This window comes from Sus scrofa, chromosome 13 (assembly GCF_054392235.1).
Source record: "Sus scrofa isolate SSC_HxYL_T2T_F1_AM1 chromosome 13, Sscrofa_HxYL_maternal_Yorkshire_Landrace_v2.0, whole genome shotgun sequence".
Classification (NCBI taxonomy): Eukaryota; Metazoa; Chordata; class Mammalia; order Artiodactyla; family Suidae; genus Sus; species Sus scrofa.
In genome coordinates this window covers 96,109,510-96,130,820 of record NC_139395.1, presented here as the reverse complement: position 1 = coordinate 96,130,820, position 21,311 = coordinate 96,109,510, and the positions used below count along the sequence as shown (strand labels likewise).

At 47.3% G+C, this 21,311-nt stretch overlaps 1 protein-coding gene across 1 annotated transcript in view; it reads right to left on the bottom strand.

Annotated features, from left to right (window-relative positions):
* Nucleotides 1-21,311, bottom strand: part of CLSTN2 (calsyntenin 2) — a 647,862-nt gene that overhangs the window by 87,666 nt on the left and 538,885 nt on the right. Inside the window, exons 7-8 of the mRNA XM_021071127.2 lie at nucleotides 12,996-13,244; nucleotides 4,914-5,035 (exon numbers count right to left, since the gene is read on the bottom strand). Of these exons, the coding sequence (XP_020926786.1) occupies nucleotides 4,914-5,035; nucleotides 12,996-13,244 (371 nt within the window). The remainder of the gene's footprint in view (nucleotides 1-4,913; nucleotides 5,036-12,995; nucleotides 13,245-21,311) is intronic.

Genomic DNA, 21,311 nt, shown 5'->3' with positions numbered 1-21,311 from the left:
ACACTCCTGGACACAGGACTGAAAAGCTATGTGGAAGCCAGCCTGCCTATCATGCCCTGGATTCCATGTTCACAAGCAGCATCCTCATGTGCCTGATCTCCTGGCTGTGGAGAAAAAAAGGAGGAAACCCTGATTCTAATGAAGCCCCTGCTACTGGCCCCACTGAACGGCCTGACCTGAGTTACATTTGTTTAAATGTGATGTATTTTATGAAAATCCTACTAGTATTTCCCACATTTACATCACCAAAATTCTCAGTCTTCCATTGAGCAACAAAATGCTTTGATTGTGGCCCATTCTTTGTGGACAAACTACAAACTCAATACGATAATAAAATAAAAGCCTCTTGAAGTTCCCTGGTGGCTCAGTGGGTTAAGGATTGGGTGCTGTCACTGCTAGGAATCTGGTTATGGCTGTGGTGCACAGGTGTGGCTTTTGGTATTTAATTCCCACCTGCTTCTCCAAAAAGGGTCCTAACACCTGCTGAAACTATAACCAATTCCCTGTATCCCTGTATTTTGAAGTAAAATGCTTTTGCTTTAGTCCCCCAGGCTTCCCTGAGTCTCAAAAGTCTAGCTCAAGAGTTAAAGCTTAGGAAACGTGAAGCTGTCTAAACAAAGAATAGCTGTTGGATGAGGAAACTGGTAACAATTTAGACTATAAACCAGCCACAGAGCAGAGTCACCCAACTCCCAGTTCTCTTAAAGATCGAAAGGTCTGACACATATGCCCAAGTTGTTTTTACAGGAAGCAGACCCCCATCAACTGAAAATTGCTGATCAAAAGCATGCAGACCCCAGACTGGTTGAAACCAGAAGGCTGCTGATGCTTGAAACTTCACTTTGATGCCAACCAACCCGAGAATTATTCATGAGTTAATCATATACCCTGAGGTCCCCTCCCTCACACTGCCTGTGAAAACCTTTCCCTGAAAGACATTGAGGAGTTTGGGTCTTTGGAGCATGAGCTGCCCATTCTCCTTGCTTGGTGCCCTGCAGTAAATGCTGTACTTTCCTTTCCCACAACCTGCGTCAGTAGCTTGGCTTTATTGCATGTAGGTGAGTGGACCACAAGTCCATGTTTGATACCACTGTCAAAGTCCTCCCATTCCACCCTGCTCTTATGCCCTGACACATAGAAAGCTTACAGTCTCCTGAAGATGGACCTCTTGATCACTCCCTGCCAGCCTGACTGCTTGGCTCCATATGACTTAGTCCTCCCAGCCCTCCTGGAGGCTTTCCTAGACCTTATCCACAGGCCCATGGCAGGTGCGCCAGAATGGGCTCCCACAGAGTCACCACACCTGGCCCCCTGCATTCTGTCCCAGTATCTATTACATAGGATCGTACACTGTTCATTTATGTGTTTGTTTGACCCAATATTGTGGATACTTCCAGAGACTGGAGGCTTTATTTTAACTGCTGATCCCAGTATCTAGTACAGAGCCTGGCACACAGTCTATGCTCAGAATTAATGAGGTCTCATCAGGCAGGAGAGCATTTATTATGCTTCTAGGGTTTACTATGCTATTAGGACTCCTAGAAGAATCCCTAGGGTGGGTCAGGAATTTGAATACACACAATACATTAGACTGGCTTGAGCCCTTTCTGGTGAAGGCCAGAAAGTTTTGTAATAGTTACAGAGCTACTGGCAGTAAATTAGGTAAGATCTTTGAAAGAATAGATCAGGATTAAAGCTGAATATTTGAGATCCAGAGAGTGAAAAATGGTGAAATTTTAGAATTAAAAAAAAATGCTCCATAAAAATGGATCAAAAGATCAATTAATCACTAGGAGGTTTTAAAAGATCTCCATTTTCTTCTCTTCTTTCATCTCTCCCTCCCTCACTTCCTCTCTCCCTTCTTCTGATCTCCAGGATAATTCACTGATATGCAAACATTTACTGGGCACCAACCAAGCTTATGCCCAGGGCTATAATTTGCACTGGGGTTGGAGAGAGTAAGACACAGTTCTGCCCTGCAGGATCTTAGCATAAAGTGAGCAGAAAGGCAGGACAAATGGGTAACTAGGGTACAGTAAGTATTACATGAAGTCTGGGGAGCAAAAAGGAGAGGCAAACTACTCAGGGGGTGACCCAGGATGGCTTCCTGAGGGAGGAGACTTCATCAGGTATACACAGTTTGGGCATCAAGTGATTTACATCCAAGAAACTTCTGGTAAGTTTCTATCTACACAGGGAATTGAATAGGGGACAGAGGAATCTGGGCTGATCTGCATGTACCACTGGATGGCTATCACGTGTATGGTGGAGGTTTTCCATATCATGGCCATGGTGGCTCCTTTCAGAGGGAGGGAAACCATTCAAGTGAGCTGGGGCTTCTGATCATCAATAGGCAGCCTTAAGTTAAATGTTAATTTCTTTAGTAGAAGAATGCTATAGACCCGATTATGTTCAGGCAAAATCCATATGTTGAAGCCCTAAGCCCCAACATGGCTGCATTTGGAGATGGGGCCATAGGAGGTAATGAAGCTTAAATGAGGTAACAAGGGTGGGGCCCGATCCAACAGGGCTTGTGCCTGATGAGAAGAGGAAAGTATAGTTGAGTTCTTTCCACCATGTGAGGACACAGGGAGAAAGTTGCAGTCTACAGCCAGGAAGAGGGCTCTCATTGCGGGACAGAACTGGCCAGCACCTTGACCTTGGACTTCCCAGCCTCTAGAACTGTGAGAAATAAATGCATGTTGTTTAAGCCACCCAGACTATGGTATTTAGTTATGACAGCCCAGACTGACTAAGACAAGGAAGACAGAGCTTGAGCAAAGTGAAGATCTGACAATTTCATAGTGATTCATCAAGACTATAAACAATTTGCATTCTGCATGATTCCAATCTGTAAATTCAAATTATGTTAAATTAGAAAATGAAACCCTTTTCAATTTTAATTAGCAAGCCACCAAAGATGCAGTATAATATAATGGAAAAAGTAGGTCCTAGCCATGGTTTGCTGTGTGACCTGTGTGAGTTGCTGGACTGTGATCTCCTGCCTCATATCAACCACTGGTATGAGGCTGAGACTGGGGCAGAGATGAGAATGTGCCACTCACGCAGCGAGCCTGGCACAAAGCAGGCACCCAGGAATGGGATGAAATGAGATCAGAGTATCATGGAAGGTATTCTTCAGTGATTCTCAGCCCCTCCTTAAACTGACTACATTGGGAACAGATTTCAGAATTCCTAGACCCAGTGTATCTTTATCTGTAGAATCAGAATTCCTTCCTCATCTATTTTAAATTCTAAACCCTGTGACTTCATTTGCCTGTATCAGTGCTTCTCAATCTCATCACAGAAAATGCTGCAGGGCATCTATAATGATCTCGGCCAGTATAGCAATGTTTTTATTAAAAACCCTCACAACATGGATTGTATTTTAATTCACCTCAATTCACATTATGTACTTAAAACATTCCATATAAGCCATATGGCACTTTAGAAGGTAGCTGACAGGTTGCCGGGAAATCAAATAAAGTCAAGATAACACAGTTTCTGCAAGACCCAGAATTCCTAATTCAGAGGGACATATTCAGATGCTGTATTTCCAAAAGCCTGGGGTCCAGCAGAATGGGATTTACTGGCAATGGATTAAACAGTTGCCACTGGGCTTCCTCAAACATCATTCCCATCACCCTGGCATCTCTGACCTTGTCACACTACCTGATGTTCCACCATTGAGATATTTCCCGAGGTTAATGAATCTCTCTTTTAAGGAGCCTATGTCAGTACTTCTGTGGGGAGGGGATGGGGTAGCAATCATTTCCATCTCAGTGGAAATGAGTTCCTTCTGGCATGCTTCCCAGCGACTCACTCTGAGATGACCCCCCTGGGGGCACAGGAGCTTAAACAGAAAAGGAAGAGAGTGGGGTAGACAGAAGTAATAAGGAGAGAAAGGAAAGGATTATGAAATATTCAGCCCTAGACCCAGTGAGGCGGGTAGCACGCACAGAGATTTTGGAAGGAGGACAGAAGACTGAGGGCCCCAGAAGCTCTCAGCATATGAGTTGGGAATAAAGAAAGCAAAGAGAGATGCTGGGGCCCCAGGCAGTAGAAGGAGCATCATTTCATCTGCTTCATTAAGCAGCACCCATTCTACAACCCTCTCTTCCACCTGCTGTCACTCTCCCTCTTGAAAATGTAAAACCATTGAACAATATTCATGCCCCCCTCTTCAAATCTGAGCAAAGGCCAACTCTAGGCTTGCTGCACTGAGACTTCTTCAGTGGCACAGCCACCCAGAGAAGTACCACCTCCACAACCTCAGCCCGGCAAAACCCTCAGAAATAGACACTTCAAAGCTTTTGATTCAAACCTGATACTTCATGTGTCCTTGACAAGAATGCCAGTGGCCGTTGTGATCACAAGTTGTGAGGCTCTGAAGCAAGTCAGAGATTTTCCCACTTCAGAAAAGAACAGGCACTGCTCACAGGGCACAGTGTTATGGATGACTTCAAAGTCCCCTGGACCCTGTTCTCAACCTGTGTCACCAAAAGCAAGGCTGCACTGTCACCCAAAGGAGATAGCAGGACAGCAAAAAGGAGACACAGAGCATTTATGACATAAAGACGTGCTAACAAAGATCAGAAACTGGGCCTGGGGATCAAGGGGATCAGATTCCCAGGAGCTCCACATGGAGCAAGTGGATAAGACCCACACTGGCAGGTCCACTGATGGGTGGGAGTCCAGCTGGGAAGTGTGGCCCTGGCCACCTCTGCTTGGTCTATAAGGCAGCACCTTCCATCCTGTCTTTAATATTGCTGCCTGTCTCCCTGAGCTGATTTTTCCTGCAAATCAGCAAATGACTGGAACCTAGAGGTCCCTGCCCACTGCCGTCACCCCTGGACCACACCAACCATCCCTGGGCAGGGGGATCAAGGGCAGGTGCGCAGTGATTGCCGTACCTGGTCCAGCTTCCAATGGAACTCCGCGGGGCGGAAGGTATCTGCCTGGTCGAAATCTTTGCGCAAGAGAAAGACGAGCCGGCAGTTGTGCACGTACAGGGCGTAGTGATGCCGGTTCATTTCTGAAAAAGCAGAAAGAGGATTTGAGGGGGGCCAGAATCCTTGTGCCAGCCTCCGCCAGAGAGTTTTCCTGTTTCATCACTTAGCACATGGCAGAAAACAAAGAAACAGGCCTTCTAGTTTTCTCTTTTACGATTGGATCTAATGAACAGTTCTAGAACACACATGATGGAGTGATCTGAAATGGAAGAGGAAGATTCAAGAAAGCCCAATGCCAGGCTTCTGCTGAGAAACAATTTGGGCTTTAAATACCAACCTAACATATTCAGATACTGCATCAGATGCTGGATAAAATTATGCAGGCTCACAGGTTCTTTTTTTTTTTTTAATACATATATTTGCGGGAGGGTCAAGAGGGCTCTCTGACAATCGCATCATCCACTCTGGGCTTCTTTAACAGAGGTGGCTTCTCCTAGAGTTCTGGGCTTTATTTCATCAGGCTTGACAACGGGAACCACAGGGAAGATCTCCTGCTCCGCCCAACCTGTGTGCAGGTAAGGAAAGCTGCTCCCCTTTTAGTTGCTGGGAGGAGAGGACAGACTGATTTTCTAGCATTAGACACAGTTCCCTGACTTTCCAGAGCAATGGATAAATACCTCTTTCCTCTTATACAGACAACAGATGGGACTTTTTTCCTCCCCTGATTAAAAAACTTCCTTTCCTGCTTAGAAAATCTCATGGCCAGGGTCCCAGCCATGATGTCCTAAGAGCCACAGAATAACAGCCATTGGGAAGAGGAGCTGTTCTTTGACCAATACTCAAGAGAATGCATGTACTACATGGTAGTGCATGCAGAAATCTAATATAATGCCCAAGCCCCATAATATTGGGTGAATGAGCAGATAACCAAGTACAGCAGAAAGAGCATAGGCCCTAGATTGAGGCAGACTTTGGGTGGAGCTGTATCTCTGGATGATGTTAGGAAAGTTATTCAGCCTCTCAGAACCTCAGTTCCCTTAACTGTATTATGACGGGGATGCTGGATTATCCTAATGTATTCTGAGACTAGGATATTATGATGGATTCTTGTTCATTCTATACAGGTATGAGTGGGAGGAATCAATACTGATCCCACTTCTAGGCAGGGACTCTAACTGGTTTCTGCCAAATAGGCTCATGCAAATTCCCCTACTTCACTGACTAGTTCAGGACCCAAGCCCAAGTGCAGAAGTGCAGGCCATTCTCCTAGCCATGAAGCTTCTTCAGGAAAGGGACTCAATTCAGACCAGTATTCTGGAGCTTTTCTGAGTGGTTCTGGGAAAGAACTCTCTCTCTTTTAGCAGAAAGCAAATAGAAGAGACTCCTGCCCCTCTCTAGAAGTTGTAATATATAACTGGGAAACTTGAAGCTGCTGCAGCCATATCTGCTAACATAAAATTGATACATATAATGGCAGCAGATGTGAAACACTACAGAGAAAAGGTTCTAGGAACTTGATCAAACTTTACCTGAAGCTTTCATATATCTGGCCATTTTTAGTTACAAGAACCCCATAGTCCCTTTATTATTTTGACTTTTCAATCATCTGCTATCAGTTTTATCTACACTTCCTGTTCCTTGTAACTGAAAGCATCTTCATTGATACAATGAGGAAATGTGTGTAAAGCATCTGCCCAGAACAGATGCTCAATGACTGTTAGTTATTATAAGGACAATTACACTGCCTCAGAACCATGACAACATAACAAAGTGGTGTCAGATGCTATTTTCACAAAGGGATTACCATTCTTCAGGATGCAGCCAAAGAATGGAAGGAAGGGGAACGGTCAGTTGCCAAGTGTGGCAGGGTGGGCCAAGACCAATGTTCAGGTGACCACTCTGCCTTTATATTGATGATATACCCAGGCCCGGTTATGAGGATTTACTAAATATTTCTTGTCTCCCTCACTATTGCTTGATTTCCTATAGTTTCTGTTGATAACTCTCGGGAAGATATAGAAAGAAGACTTCTCCCCTTTAGTTTCACTTGGAATCAGGAGAGGTTGTGGTGAGGAGGTGGAAGAATAATGAAAAGACAGACCTCATGGGGAGATCTACAGCATCCTCCAGTCTCCCTCCAGAGGTTCCTCCTTCCCCTGCCCTCTGTTAGCTGGATCCCTGGGGTCACCACCCATGCCAGGGTAACTGGTTCTCTCATGTGCTGATGACATGTTACACTCAGGAACCAGCTCCACTTCTTTTCCTGTCCATCAGTGTTCTCCATGGCAGCTCCCCTCCCTCTCTTTGCCCACATCTCTGGCAGACCCTAAATTCTTCTGGCCACTTTCAGATATTAAAATAGTCTGGAAGGGTTCTCTCCATAACAAACACCAGTGTCTCATCAGTTAAAAGATCTTCTCCTCTTTGCACTCAGCCTTGCCCCATGGCTTGGGGCCACCAATGGAGAAAGGAGGAGGAAGATGTGATCTTTTACTCTTCTTGTTCCACTGCCCCAACCCCCAGCCTCCTCCCAGCTCCAGTCATGTTCAGGGGCAAGAAAGGCAGATAAGAAAGAGCCAGTGGATGTTGTCATTTTCCCAGGGATGTCGAATAGCCTGTCATGTGGGGGTCTACCTATGGCCCCCTTCATGGTTGCCTCCTATGCTGAGTTTTGGAGAGGCCGTGGAACCCATGGCCATGGAAGTCGGTTTGGACCTTGATAAAATATACTTCCAGGAGTTCCCTGGTGGCTTAGCGTGTTATGGATCTGGTGTTGTCACTGCTGTGGCTCAGGTCAATGCTCTGGTGCAGGTTTGATCCCTGGACTGGAAACTTCTTCATGTTGCAGGTACATGCATCTATTTGGGCCCAAATAAATGAATAAATTACACACACACACACACACACACACACACAAACACACTTTACTTTCAGCCCTTCTCTCCTCGCCCCACCACCTCAATCCCTACACCTTCAGTAAGAAAGGGCCTGTTATGCTCTTTATGTAGGAATTTATCAGTAAGTGACTCAGTCCCTTTCTGGATGGCCAGGACATTCATGCCAGCTCCAACCCCACCTTTTTTGGCCCTTACCTCTCCATCCCTCGTGTAAGTGATGCTTCTCATGCTTCCTTTGATGATTTGCATGATGGATGCCTTTCATGATTCCTTGCAGCTCCTGCCCTCCCGCAGCAGCCCTCCTCCCAACACCAGCTCCTCCTGTGGGATCCCCTCTTCCTGGACGGCAGCCCTCTTGGCTCTAGCCTTAACCATTTCTGGATGCCAAATTGGTTGATAGGAAGAAGAACAAAAACATCTGTTTTCCGTCAGATTGTAGTAGGGCAGCCTCTCTTTCCTCACCCCATCAGCTTCTTGCCTTCAGAGCCGCCCTGAGCAAGAGTCAGGCCCAGCTTTCATGCACCCTAAACTCCCAGAAAGTGAGTCAAACCTGCCCAGTGTTCTCCTGGGCTCTGTTCCGACACCAACCTGGAACAAATGTAAGAGTGTTTGCAGCTCAGCCGACAGGCAGTGGGGAGTGAGTTTCCCACCTCCGCTCTACCTCAGACAACCTCAGTTCCTCTGAATGGTTTTCTAGGCATCTCTGGGAGCGTGGGAGAGCCCCTTCCTTTCCCAGCAGGCTGGGGGCCATCCAGGCACTCACTACCAGGCTGGCACCTTTGCCTCTGTCATCCGGTGAATGGTGGGCCAGGTTGGCCCCTCTGTCTTGGAAAGCATTGTATCAAAGTAGCCAGCACTTCCTGTGGCATGCACCATTCAGACAAAACTCAGAACTAGTGAGAGGGCTGCTTGCCAGGAAGAGGGGATTCTTCAGGAGGAGCAGATGTGCATGGGGAGAAGAGTTTCTGAGAGAGGGCAGGAAAGAATGTGGCTCACCAGGAATGGGAAGATAAGGGCCAACAGAGATGGGTGGGAGGGAGACAAGTGCGCCACATGATAGCCTTGTGGTAGAGCCATTGCTAGGCAGCCACCTAACTTTGTTTCCTCTGCTCCCAGACACACAGCTTAACTCATATCACTAGTCAGGTGGGGACCTGGGACCAATTTCTCACCAGAAAAGTGCAAGCATGTGATTTTCTGGTCTAGCTAATAAAAGCCTTCTGTGGAGTTCCCGTCGTGGTGCAGTGGTTGACGAATCCGACTAGGAACCATGAGGTTGCAGGTTTGATCCCTGCCCTTGCTCAGTGGGTTAGGGATCCGGAGTTGCTGTGAGCTGTGGTGTAGGTCGCAGACGTGGCTCGGATCCTGCGTTGCTGTGGCTCTCGCGTAGGCCGGCAGCTACACCTCTGATTGGACCCCTAGACTGGGAACCTCCATGTGCCACGAGAGTGGCCCAAGAAATGGCAAAAAGACAAAAAATAAAATAAAATAAAAGCCTTCTGTGTTCACCTCTCCATTTTAACTGTCTGTTCTCTGGTTGAAAATGGCAGCGGCAAACAATGGAAGAATCTTGGGTGCCCAAATGTCTGGGCAAAGCTGGGCATCTTCATCCCCCAGTCCCACCTAGGCTGCTGGACAATGGCATGAGGAAAAAATGATGAAAGCGGTGTTAGGCACCGAGACGATTCTTGGTGCTGGTAACAGTGGTTTTATTTTCTCTTCTTTTCTTTCCTTGTCTTTTCTTTTCTTTTCTTTTTTTTTTTTAAGGGTTGCAGGAGCGGCATATAGAAGTTCCCAGGCTGGGGGTCGAATCAGAGTGTAGTGAAGCCTACACCACAGCCACAGCAACACCGGATCTGAGCGAGTCTGCGTCTTACGTCACAGCTTGTGGCAACGCCGGATCCTTAACACACTGAGTGAAGCCAGGGATCCAAACTGCATCCATGGATACCAGTCAGGTTTGTTTCCACTGAGCCACAGTAAGAACTCCAATAGCGGTTTTCTTTCTTTTTAAAAACGGTAATTAGCCTTGATGACTAACCAGTTCTGTTATAAATGGCTTCATAAGCCAGCATTGGTAAGTTTTACTTAGTGGATAGGAGAGAAATTAGTGCAAGCTTCACAAAGGACAATTTGATAATTTACATTGATGGCCTTCCAACATTTATATTCTTTGACTCAGTAATGTGACTTCTGGTCAGGAAATAATCAGAAATATCAATACAGATATATACAAGAGTGCTTATCATACAGTATAAGAATGCCTATTATAGCACTGTTTCATTTGCATTTAAAAGGAGGTAATCTAAATATCTAACAAAAGGGAGTCAGTTAAATGAAATATAATAAAGCCTCATGACAGAAGACTGTCTCGTAATTCATATTTTTCAACAAATGTTTTATCCCATACAGAAATGATCTGGATACATGCAATGTTATTTAAGAGAAACATAGCATAACAGTATCACATGTATTATAAAAATGATTTAAAAATGTAAGAACATTCTATATACACATAAAAATAAAAGTAAGATTTCATCTGGTAGTGAAATAGACCAACTGTTCTCAGAAAATGCCTCTAATTTTTAGAATTTTAGGTGACCTGTGTATTCTTTTATACTTTTCTGTGTTTTTTAGGTTGCCTGCTGTAAACATGTGTTGCTTTTATAACTTGAAAAATGTTTTCTGATATATGAAAGCAAGCTTTAATTTATTCTTGATAATTTTTTATTTAGGTCATGGAGATATTTATGGTTATATTTTAAGCCTGAGAAATTAGAGAAAAATCTTTCCCATATTTCTGTGCCATGTTAAGCTGATCTGTAAAGTGTTATTTTATACTGAGGCCAAAGCTGAACAGAGCCAGATCTTGCTGGTGGGAGGGGCTGACATGCCTGTTGGGGGCACTGCTGTGATGACAGTGAGGCATCATTCTCTAATGCAGATTTTTCTGCCCCAGCTCAGTAAGTCAGACTTTGACTTACTGAGCTGGGGCAGGGCCCTGGCATCTGGGTGTTACTGCCATGTCTCCAGGTTATTCTAGGACATAGCAGGGTTGACAGCCACTAGTCCAATAGCATGTACCAGGAATGCGGGCCAGAGGAGCTAGGGGTAGGCCTCTTTCTTCAGTGATAAGTCATGTTATCCTAGGCCAGTTGCTCAACCCCTCGCACTGCAATTTCCTCCTGTGTAGGCCAAAAGGTTTCTATCTGTCAGACTTGCCTCCAGGGGCATTTAATACACTTCAGGAAGGACTCTGTGTGTGGCTGCTAACCCAGGCTGGGGCTGCTTTGCCTTTGGGCTCCTGGATCATGAAGGGAGCACCCTGGCAGGCAGTGCAAAGATGGGACCACAACGTGATTCCTGGGGTCTTGGGCTGAGCTCTGGGGTCTTGGGCTGAGCTCTGAACTCAGTTCCAAACCTCAGTGCCACCTCATGAGGGCTGTGGGGTCCTTCCTACCTGAAGGCCCCATGAAAACGAGTCCTTGGTACTGGCTCTGATGTAGACTTACCATATGACCAGGAAAATCCCTCTATCTGTTTCTACACCCAGAAAATGCATGAACTTTCATTGCAAAGGTTGAGTGAAATAGGAAATATGGGGTCCTGGTTGTAGCATAATGTAGAATAAAACCATGAATATTCATGATTATGATAATAACATCACTGGGTAAATTAGTCAAGCACTGATTTTATATTTGGAGCTGCTAAGTGATTTGACACATTATTTCGTCTTTATTTTCCCTATCTGATATATGGGGAAACTGAGTCTGGGTGAGATTAGCAACTCCTCAGTTTTCCTTAAACAGTGGAAAAGCTGCAAGGGGAACTTTGTCCAGGAGCAGGCTGCTGAGCGGTCAGTCTTTCTTCTATCCTGTTTTCTCACTGTAGTATCAGCTGTCATTATTTACTTGGGGTATTTTAACAACAGTAGCATTTAAAATGGGAACTTGTGGAATTTTAATTTAAGGTAGACAAAATTTTCATAAGACATCAGAATATCATGTGTGTGTGTGTGTGTGTGTGTGTGTGTGTGTGTGTGTGTTTGTATGTGGAGTGTGGTGACCAGAGTATAGGTTTGGAGTTAGTTGCATCTAAGCTTACATGCCAATTGTGATACTTGGGACAAGTAACAGGATGCTTCCTTATCCTTAAAACAGAGAACACAATAACTCTTTTATAAAATTGTTTGGAGAGACGTGAGGCACTGTTTAGAGTAGGAAGAGCTAATACAAATTGGACTTCCTGTGTGCCAGGTACTATTCTAAAGTGCTATATGTTCATTAAGTCATTTGATCCTGATAAAAATCCCATAAGGTAGACAATACTGTAATGCTTGTTTATAGACTGGGAAAGCGAGGCACAGGGATGTTAACCAACTTATCCAAGATCACACAGCCAGTAAGTGGCAGAGTGCTTTTAACCACCAAGCTGTGAACTGCCTTACACAGGCTCAGCATGCTGAAAAAATGCCTAACAAAGCTTAGCTATCATTATCATGCACTGCAGTGATTTTCAAACAACTGTTTTAAATTAGCAGGCCCTTTTCATCGAAAAGAAACTTTTGGAAATCTGTCCCTATATAATACAGTGAAGGTGGAGGTGCTTTGCTTGAAGTAAGGGTAAAGCTTCCTCCTCTACCCCCTACCTCATATAGCAGCCCTATTACTCCTGGGGAGGCTTATGAAGAGCCCAGTCTGAAATCTACCAATCCTGGCTTTTGTATTCTTTTTTTTTTTCCTTTTAGAACCATGCCCATGGCACATGGAAGTTCCCAGGCTCTAGGGGTCTAGTCGGAGATGCAGCTGCCTGCCTACCGCTCAGCCACAGCAACCTGAGATCTGCGCCTACACCACAGCTCACGGCAATACCAGATCTTTTAACCCACCGAGAAAAAGTCCAGGGATCGAACCTGTGTCCTCATGGATCCTAGTTGGGTTCGTTACCACTGAGCCATGATGGGAATTCCATGGCTTTTGCACCCTTCATGTCTGTCTCCTGACCCCCTTTCCTGGTCCCACTCCACCCCAAGCCTAGGAAATCATCAGCCAGAAAATCAGAGACCAGAATAGTTTCACGCTCTTGCTTTTCTCCCACGTCCTTGGTGGCTGTGGCTGTGCCTGGGAGGGCTGGACGCAAGACTCACCAGTTTTATCTGAGTTGCAGAGGATGGTTTCCTTCTCAGCTCTCACGCCAGGGCTGGGGCCGTGCTTCATCCACATGGTGATGGTGAACTGGTCCGTCAGGTTCTTGGGCACAACCCCGTCAGGGATCTTGGCACCCTGCCTGCCGTCAAATTTGAAGATCATCTCGCTGCTGTCCACCAGCAGTCCTGCAGTCCAGTTGGTGGCGGTGCTGGGGGATGGCAAGAGGTCAATGATTCCAGAGGAGGCTCCTGTAGGGGGTGGGGAGAAAGAACAAAAGGTCACTCCTCCCTGGGTAGGTGTCCTCACCTCCTGTTTTCTGCTCCTGGGTCAGAATGAACGACTTGACATACCTGGAGCTAGGTGCTCAGCCCTGAGCTAGGTGACTCGGGAAAAGGATTATATGCTGTCCTTGTCCAAGTTGCTTATGGTCACCCTAGAGCGGCATCAGTAATTCATAGATAAAAATGTTGCATGTGGGAAGACAGAGTGTAATTAACTATTATACAAGAAAAAAGTTCTGGAGGAATTTAGAGAAATGAGATTACCCCGGAGGCTTTGATAAGCAGGGGTTCATGGAGAAGGCCAGGGTTTGAATCAGATCGATGGATTCATTCATGCACTCATCCATCCATTAACCTGTGAGCCATTTATTGAGCACCGACCAGGTGCCAAGCCGGTGCTGGGTGCTGGTGAGGTAAAAGTGAATCAGCGCAGTCCCTGACCCGGAGATGCTCAGAACCGACAACTTGACAGGCAACTGGGATGCAGTGTGATCAGAGCTGGGATTGGGGAAAGTTCCAGGTCCTGATCCCATGAGAAAGAGTATGGGTCCCTTTGCATTCACCATACTTTTTTCCAACCATTGAGAACACCAATTGTAAAGTCAGCAGTACATGACTTTGACGCCGGTGGCGGTGCGATTCGACGGCCAATTCTGACTCTCCACTCACTTCTCTGCCATCTCCCCTCCCAGGGGTCATGAGGACTGAAATGAGAGGCAGCAGGAGCCCTTGCAGCAGCATGCTCAGCACACAGTGAATGGAATTCATTCCACGTTTGCTGTCACTTTGTCACCATCCTTAGAGCTACCCTGTGATCCCAGGCTAAGGATAACCTGAGGCAGTGGGAGTGACACGGGCAGATTTGTGTCTTGGGGGAATCACACCAGCAGCTTCGTGAGGAGCAGAGCCGAGGTGAGTGGGAGCCGCTGGCCCAGAAGACAGGATGGCCCAGCTGGGAGGCTAACTGGGCGGCTGAGGACTTCCCACTGAAGTCTAGTGCTGCCAGTAGAGTTCTCCACATCCTTACATTCCACAGACGTGCAGGGCTCAGCTACTCAGGGAGGAGGGCAGCCAGGGCCTCCCAAGACCAGGGAACTAGAGTCCAAGGCATGCCCAATGCTGGGGGCCAAGGGTGTTGGGTCTCCCTCCTGGCACAGCACTGACCATGTGGCCATAAGCACTGATGGATTTAAGAGACAATGGTTGTGTGCATTACCTGCCATTTGTCGGGTAGACCCCTGAATTCTGTATAGCAGAGCCTCATCTCACCCCAAGACTGTGTTGCAAAGTCATCCATCACAACATCTTCTACGGTTAAAGTGACCTTGAAAATCCCTCAGGAAGGTGCCATACTGGAAACCAAGGTACTTCTTTGAAAATGTCTAATTCAGCCAGTTTTTTTCTCCTTGGAACAGATGCCCATTGCAACTGAAGGCTGGCTGTGTGAGAAATACATGTCCTAATACAGTTCTCTGCTTAACCCTGTGAGAGGTTTGCCCTGAGAGAAGCCTCTGGGAACTCTAGGAACTGCAGTATCAAGATGGGGGGGATTCTGGTCAATTAGTTCACGATCACCCTGCAGCTGTGCTCATTAAGGGCATGGGTGGACAGCACTGACTACATTATTTACATGCATATTTCTTTTTTTTTTTTTTTGTCTTTTTGTCTTTTTAGGGCTGCGCCCTTGGCATATGGAGGTTCCCAGGCTAGGGGTCGAATCGGAGCTACAGCTGCTGGTCTCTGCTAGAGCCACAGCAACTCCAGATCCGAGCCACATTTGTGTCTGCAACGCCAGATCCTTAACCCACTGAGTGAGGCCAGGGAGTGAACCCACAACCTCATGGTTCCTAGTTGGATTGGTTTCTGCTGCACCACAATGAGAACTCCTACTTATATGCATATTTCTTAAGGCTTTTGCTTGGTAGTGTGCCTGCACATAGTAGGCACTTCGCTGATGTTAATAACTGCCTTTCCTTCTACCCAGGGCCTCCATGAGATGCTTCTGGTCGCCTACCCAATGCTCATGGGAGCCTGTTCATCCTGTTGCTTGTCCATGCCCCACCCCCATTATCAATATTTACTTGTTCTTCCATAATCCTTGAGCTTTATTTGATATCCATTTTTTTTATTTGCTATCCAGTTATCTAATAAGCTAATTCACACTAATGTTTTTATGACCACAAAGCCTTAAGGGTTATCATCCTCCATAGATATTTGAAAGAATGAAATCTATCAAGATGCTAGCAGGTAGAGATTTGAAGGTGTTTTGGGAGTGGGAGATATGCAGTCTTAGGACAGTTCATCTTCCTAGGAACCCCCCCCACCCCCAGAATAATGCAACCTGGCAACAGCTTCTCTGTCCCACAAGTGAGTTGTCTCGGACACTAGGATTTGTCCAGCATGATGACAGCTGGTGCCTAGGGCATTTACAGAATGCGTGTCACTTCCCGAAATTTCAGGTGGCCAGAGAGACAAAGGCGGAGCATGCAGGGATCCTGACTTGTAGCTCAAGTGCAGGCAACACAGTCTAGCCGAGCCCAGTATAGGTGTGTATCTGGTGGCCGCCAAGGCCAGCTTCACCACCATACAGAGCTGCAGGCCTGCACACTTGGAAAAAGGGCGGGGTTGACAGGGCTTATTACTCCACTCCTTGAGATTCCTTTTTGACTGAGAATCTTTTTTTTTTTGGCCTTCCCTTGGCATATGGGGTTCCCAGACTAGGGATCAGATCACGCTGCAGTTGTGACCTACGCCACAGCTGTGGCAACACCAGATCCTTTAACCTACTGTGCCAGGCTGGATCAAACTGGCTGTGGAGATGCTGCCGATCCCATTGTGCCACAGGGGGAACTCCTTGACCGGGGATCTTGCTCTTATAAAGGGGCAAGTGTTGCTATCAAATTCGCACAATAATTAACATCTGAGACTAGTGAAGGAGCTGACTGTAAATTTTCCCCAAATAAGTTTGGACAGAGGAGGGAGGTGCAGAGCAAATACAAGTGGGAGGTGATGGGGCGAAGACATGAAGAGAAGGTGAGAAGGTGAAACTGGTTGTTTTGCCAAAGCCCAGCCCTGGCCAGGGTTATGCTATACACATATATTTAGGGAACTGTACTTTTCAGAGTTACAGATCTTTATTATTATTTTCCTCGGAATATTCAATTGGGTACGGAGCAAGTACCAGACCCAAATTAAGTGCTTCAATGCTTCCTCTTCGTTACTCATCTTTGGTGAATGCTATTCTAATGCCAGTTTATAACTAAGAACCCTGAAGCTCAGTGAGCCCGGGATTATGGCACCTCGTGAGAGGACCTGTCATCAGGACTTTCTGGCTCCAAAGCCCACACTCCCCGCTGCACCACCTCAATCAACCTGGAGGGAGACCTCACAACCTCCTGCACCTTTTGCAAATATGCAAACCGAGGCCCAGAAAGGGGACATGACTTGATCAAGATTTCACAGCACCACACAGCTAGCTAGAGGCAGGCCCAGCTCTCAGACACCAGCAATGTTCTTTCTACCTCACAGTGTAGAGCCCTTCCAACCCCAGCCTGGATCTCAGGGCCTCACCTCCCTCCCTGTACAGGTGGCTGTCCACAGAGAGGCCCTGGGCCCTGGCAAGGCCACTGATGTGGAGCTCCTATGTCCCCCCTGAGGAGGGGAGCAGCTTGCCGCCCGCCCAACCCACAGATGTCACCTCCGGGAAGGCATCACACTGCATTTAAGCAGATGGTGCAGACTTCGCCAGACTTAACAGATCGTATTTCACTTTTCCGTGCCCTTAAATAAACGGAGAGAGATTTCCTTTCTTCCCCAATTCTCTCTTCTCTCCCCAAGGGATCCCAGGGAAAGCAGTGGGGAAACAAGATGCATAACTCACAAAGATGGCACGGCATCATCTTGCATGTCAGGGCATATTTAAGATGTCCTTGGGAATCCTTGTGAAGGTCTCTGGAACCTACCAGCCTGCTGGGACCTACTCAGCTGCAGCTTGAGTGCAGGGGGCTTGGAAGCTGAGGCGAGGTCTGATTTGAGGTCCCTAAGTCCTGTAAGGGTGGGGAAGCCTCTCTGAGCCAGTAAGTAGATAAAGACAGGGGCGAACTAGGCAGATTTCAGGATGCACTGTGGATTAAGAGCCCACATGGAGCCTGGGGGCAGTGGCAAATGCCCGGACTTCTTAACTGCAGGGTTTGCATGCTGCTCTGGATGGCCTTGGGGAGGGCAAAGTGTCCTTAGCACGTCACTGTGGGCCTGTGGCAATGGGGACAGATGTGGAGCCTCAGTCACGCCTCCTCATGGTCTGCCGTGGGGCACAGGAAGGTTTGGAGAGAGGGGAGGGTCTCAGGGGAGAGGAACCACGGTCATCAGGGACACAGGTCTCGTTCTGTCTCATCTACCATGAGTCGTGCTATCAAATCCATATTATTTCATTAGAGGTTTATGTAATGACTCAGTTACGCCAGGCGCTGGGGTGAGAATGCAGCAGTGAGCCAGACAGAAGTGGGTCCTACCAATTTAATTAATTAATTATTTAATTTATTAAAGTATAGTTGATTTATAACACTGTGGCAGTTTCTGCTGTACAGCAAAGTGACTCATGTATACCTTCTTGTTTATCCTTTCCAAAAGTAGTAGTATGTATCTGCCAACCCCAAACTCCCAGCCCATCCCTCTCCCTTTATTGGTAGAGCGGGGAAGCCAGGGAGGCCCTCTTGACAAAGGTCTTACTTGAGCTGCATGATGGTAGAAAGCATTCTGTTCTCAACAAGCTTCTCTGCCCACTGACAGCCCTTGGCCATGTGACTTGCTCTGACTAGTGAAATATGAGTGCCAGTGACATATGTCATCTTAGGGCAGAAGCCTTACCAGCCAGTACATGGTTCAACACTTGTTTTTACCATTGACCATGAGGTCAACAACCTTCTAGACAGAGGCTTTTCTGTTAGTCTGGATCCTGGTGGGAAACCAACATGGAACAGAGCCCCAGTCAACTCAAGAGGCGCATGTTGTTGGAATGATAAATAAACCTTTGTTATTTTAAGCCAGTAGATTTTGGGATCATTTGTTACTGCAGCACAACCTGTCCTATCTTGGCTAATAAGCCACGCATGTGACTGACATTAGCAATTACCATTCCCACTTCCCTATCTGCATACCTTCACCACGGATGTAGGGGACTTTGTGATGTCCTTTCTGGAGCTCACCCCCTGTTGACCCTACCATTAGACTATCATTCCACCTGTGAAGTCCTAGACAAGAGGGGTTCTTCAAAGGCCTTGGAGTCTCCAGGTGAAGCAAGCTGGGTTTCGGATGAGGGTGGTCAGCTAGGCTCTTGGGGCAGGGCTGTGAATACCCAGTGGCTGAACAGCCTGGCAAGGCCACTATAGGCAAAAACCTTCTCCCTGGAAGAGGAGGGCATGCTGTATGGGAGCTGCTTAATTGACCTCAAAGAAATCAGCAAATCCAGGGAGAGGCCCATTGCCTGCTGTCATCATCCATGGGTCACTGTGTGCAGCCCTTGCTAACATGAGTAGTGATTTAATCGGATTCCCATCAGGTATGCACTAGTGCCCACTTGAAGAGTCAGGTTCCCACTTCAGCTCTTTGAGAATGGAAGCAGTGGTTATGCCTGGGGAACTGATACTGCCCTCCCCTCCAAAGCGCCAGCTCTCTAGAGGTATTTTGGAGGAATGGATAATGGCTTCTCATAGTTGGGCTGTTCTGAGGGTATAAAAGCTTCTTGTCTGTGATTCTTAGTGAGGACAAGCTCTGGTTAGCTGCACAGTATAGACAAAAACCAGGGACTTATTTTCACACGTCTGTCTTCCCCAGGAGACTGGATTGTGAACATGGTCTTATTACCTTCCATTTAGCCTGCAGAGGGAGAGCATGTGGACACTGCACAAATATTTGTTTCCTTTACAAAAACCTCCTGGGCTGGGCTCACAAGTGTATAAATCCTGACAACAACACACTGTCTGGCCATCTGAACTGGTCTGACAGATCTACCCCTTGATTTAACAGCACGCTCTTCCTCTGCGGCCTTTCCATCAACAGGACCTGTCTTCAGTGCTCTTGACTCTGTGTACAAAGCATCTAACCCCAGGCATCCTGTGAGAAGGTGTCGGCCAGCTGCCAGGAGCCTGTGATCCCAGGTACAAGCAGCCCCGGCCTCTGGGCTCTGAAGGACATGTGTGTCACAAACTGCTTGGCCGTTTACTGTAATCTGCTGTGATTCAGGGGCATGGAACCGGGTCTTTTCTTGGACTGTGGTTCATGCCAAATTTAATCTGGCCAAGAGGCCTCACTGGGGCTTCATCGTGCCTTTCATACTCAAGGCTGTTCTGGAACATTTCACTTTGGGAGAGCTTGGGACTGAGATGACAGAGCCCTTCATCTTGAATCTTTGCATCCAGAGGAAGTGATAAGAAGCTTGTCCAGCTTCCCTGAGAGGCCTGGCTCCATGTAAAACAAGGGCAGGTGGGGACCATGTTAGGCTAAGCCTGCTCCTCCAAGCTGGAAGGGACAGGTTCCAGGCCTGCATCACTTTTCCAGGTGGAATGGAAGGATCTAAGTATGCAAACCTCAGGCTGCAATATGCCTGACATCCAGGGTTCCAATGGAACCCAAGAGGCTATTTCTGATGCTCCTGCCCCTGCCAGGCACTTTCAGACAGCAGCTTTGCCCAGCTACTCTCCGACACCCCCTCGCTCAGGATGCCATCCCTGCTCCTTGCAGAGTGAAATCGTAGGAGGAGAAAGCAGGTGGACACCTCCTGGAAGACCCCCTGCCTGGGTCCCCACATGACTACAGGGTCACAGAAGGGACACCAGAACTCAAAGACACCAGGAAGCCCCCAAGGACTGCCCCCCAGAGAGCACAGAGGGCAGAAGACTGTTGACTGACCTAAGGGAAGGGTTTCGGATGGTGAGGAGGAGAGAGACTCTAGTGGGAGAAAACATGAACAAAGGCTGAGGGATGAGAATGCACTGGGGACAGGGACCAACAGGGTACCCTGGCCAAGAAGAGGCAGGACATCAGGAAGAAATGGGCTATAAGGATGGATGGGCAGGGTGCAGGTGGGAGGGTGCTCCTCAGGAGGTGGAAAGTCTGTGTAGAGTTGGGTACTCATACCTGGATGGTCCACAGGTACCATCATCCTTGTCCCCTATATCTGCCCTTGCCCTGAATTTCTCTTTCTGGTTGGTGGCACTCTCGTCCAGTTAGATGCTCACATTAGAATCTTCTAAGATTCCTTCTTTTTTCACTGCTGACAGCTAATCAATGATTGACTCTTGCTGATTTTGCCTCTGAAATCTGTCTTAAATTCATCCCTACCACCACTCCCCCAGTTCAGAAATCATTATCTCTTGCTTAGACTATGGCAATAACATCCTAATTGGTCTCCTTGTTTCCATCCACAGTCGATAAAGATTTGTACCATGAAAAATGCATGAATGCCGGGGCTTAAAGTGGCATGGTAGCTTCCTGGTTGGGAAACCCTGCCGGCAACGTGTCGACCATCCACTGAAAACACATAGAGGCTTGTCTCCAAGAACCTCAGGTGCCCCACGGGAGTCAGGAATTAAAACCCAGCATCTGTTTCAGAAGCGACCTGGTCTGCCTTTCCCTCCAGGTTTGGAGAGAGCACGGGGCTGATGAAGGGGACTCCAGCACACATGCGGATCTGTGGGACCCAGGGCTTCAGCTCTTTCTTCTGGAACACTCCCTCTCTGGAATCAAGAGAGTCCTGATACAGAGGCAGGTGTGGCCCTGCCCCTCAAGAGTTCCCAGAAATGCAGCGGGTGGCACTGCCGGGAAAGTCACCAGAAAGACTTCTCTTAACAAAGGGTTGCTTCCAGCACCAGATAAGCTCATATCTGGGAGGGGGCGGGAGAGGGGGCTGCTTTCCTGACTGAATTAACCTATCTTCCTGCCAGGCGAGGCTGGCAGCCCAGAAGGAATGAGCTCTCTTAACAAGCAGATGCAATTTTGTTCTAACGTTTCTTCTCTCAAAAACATTCTTCTCACTCT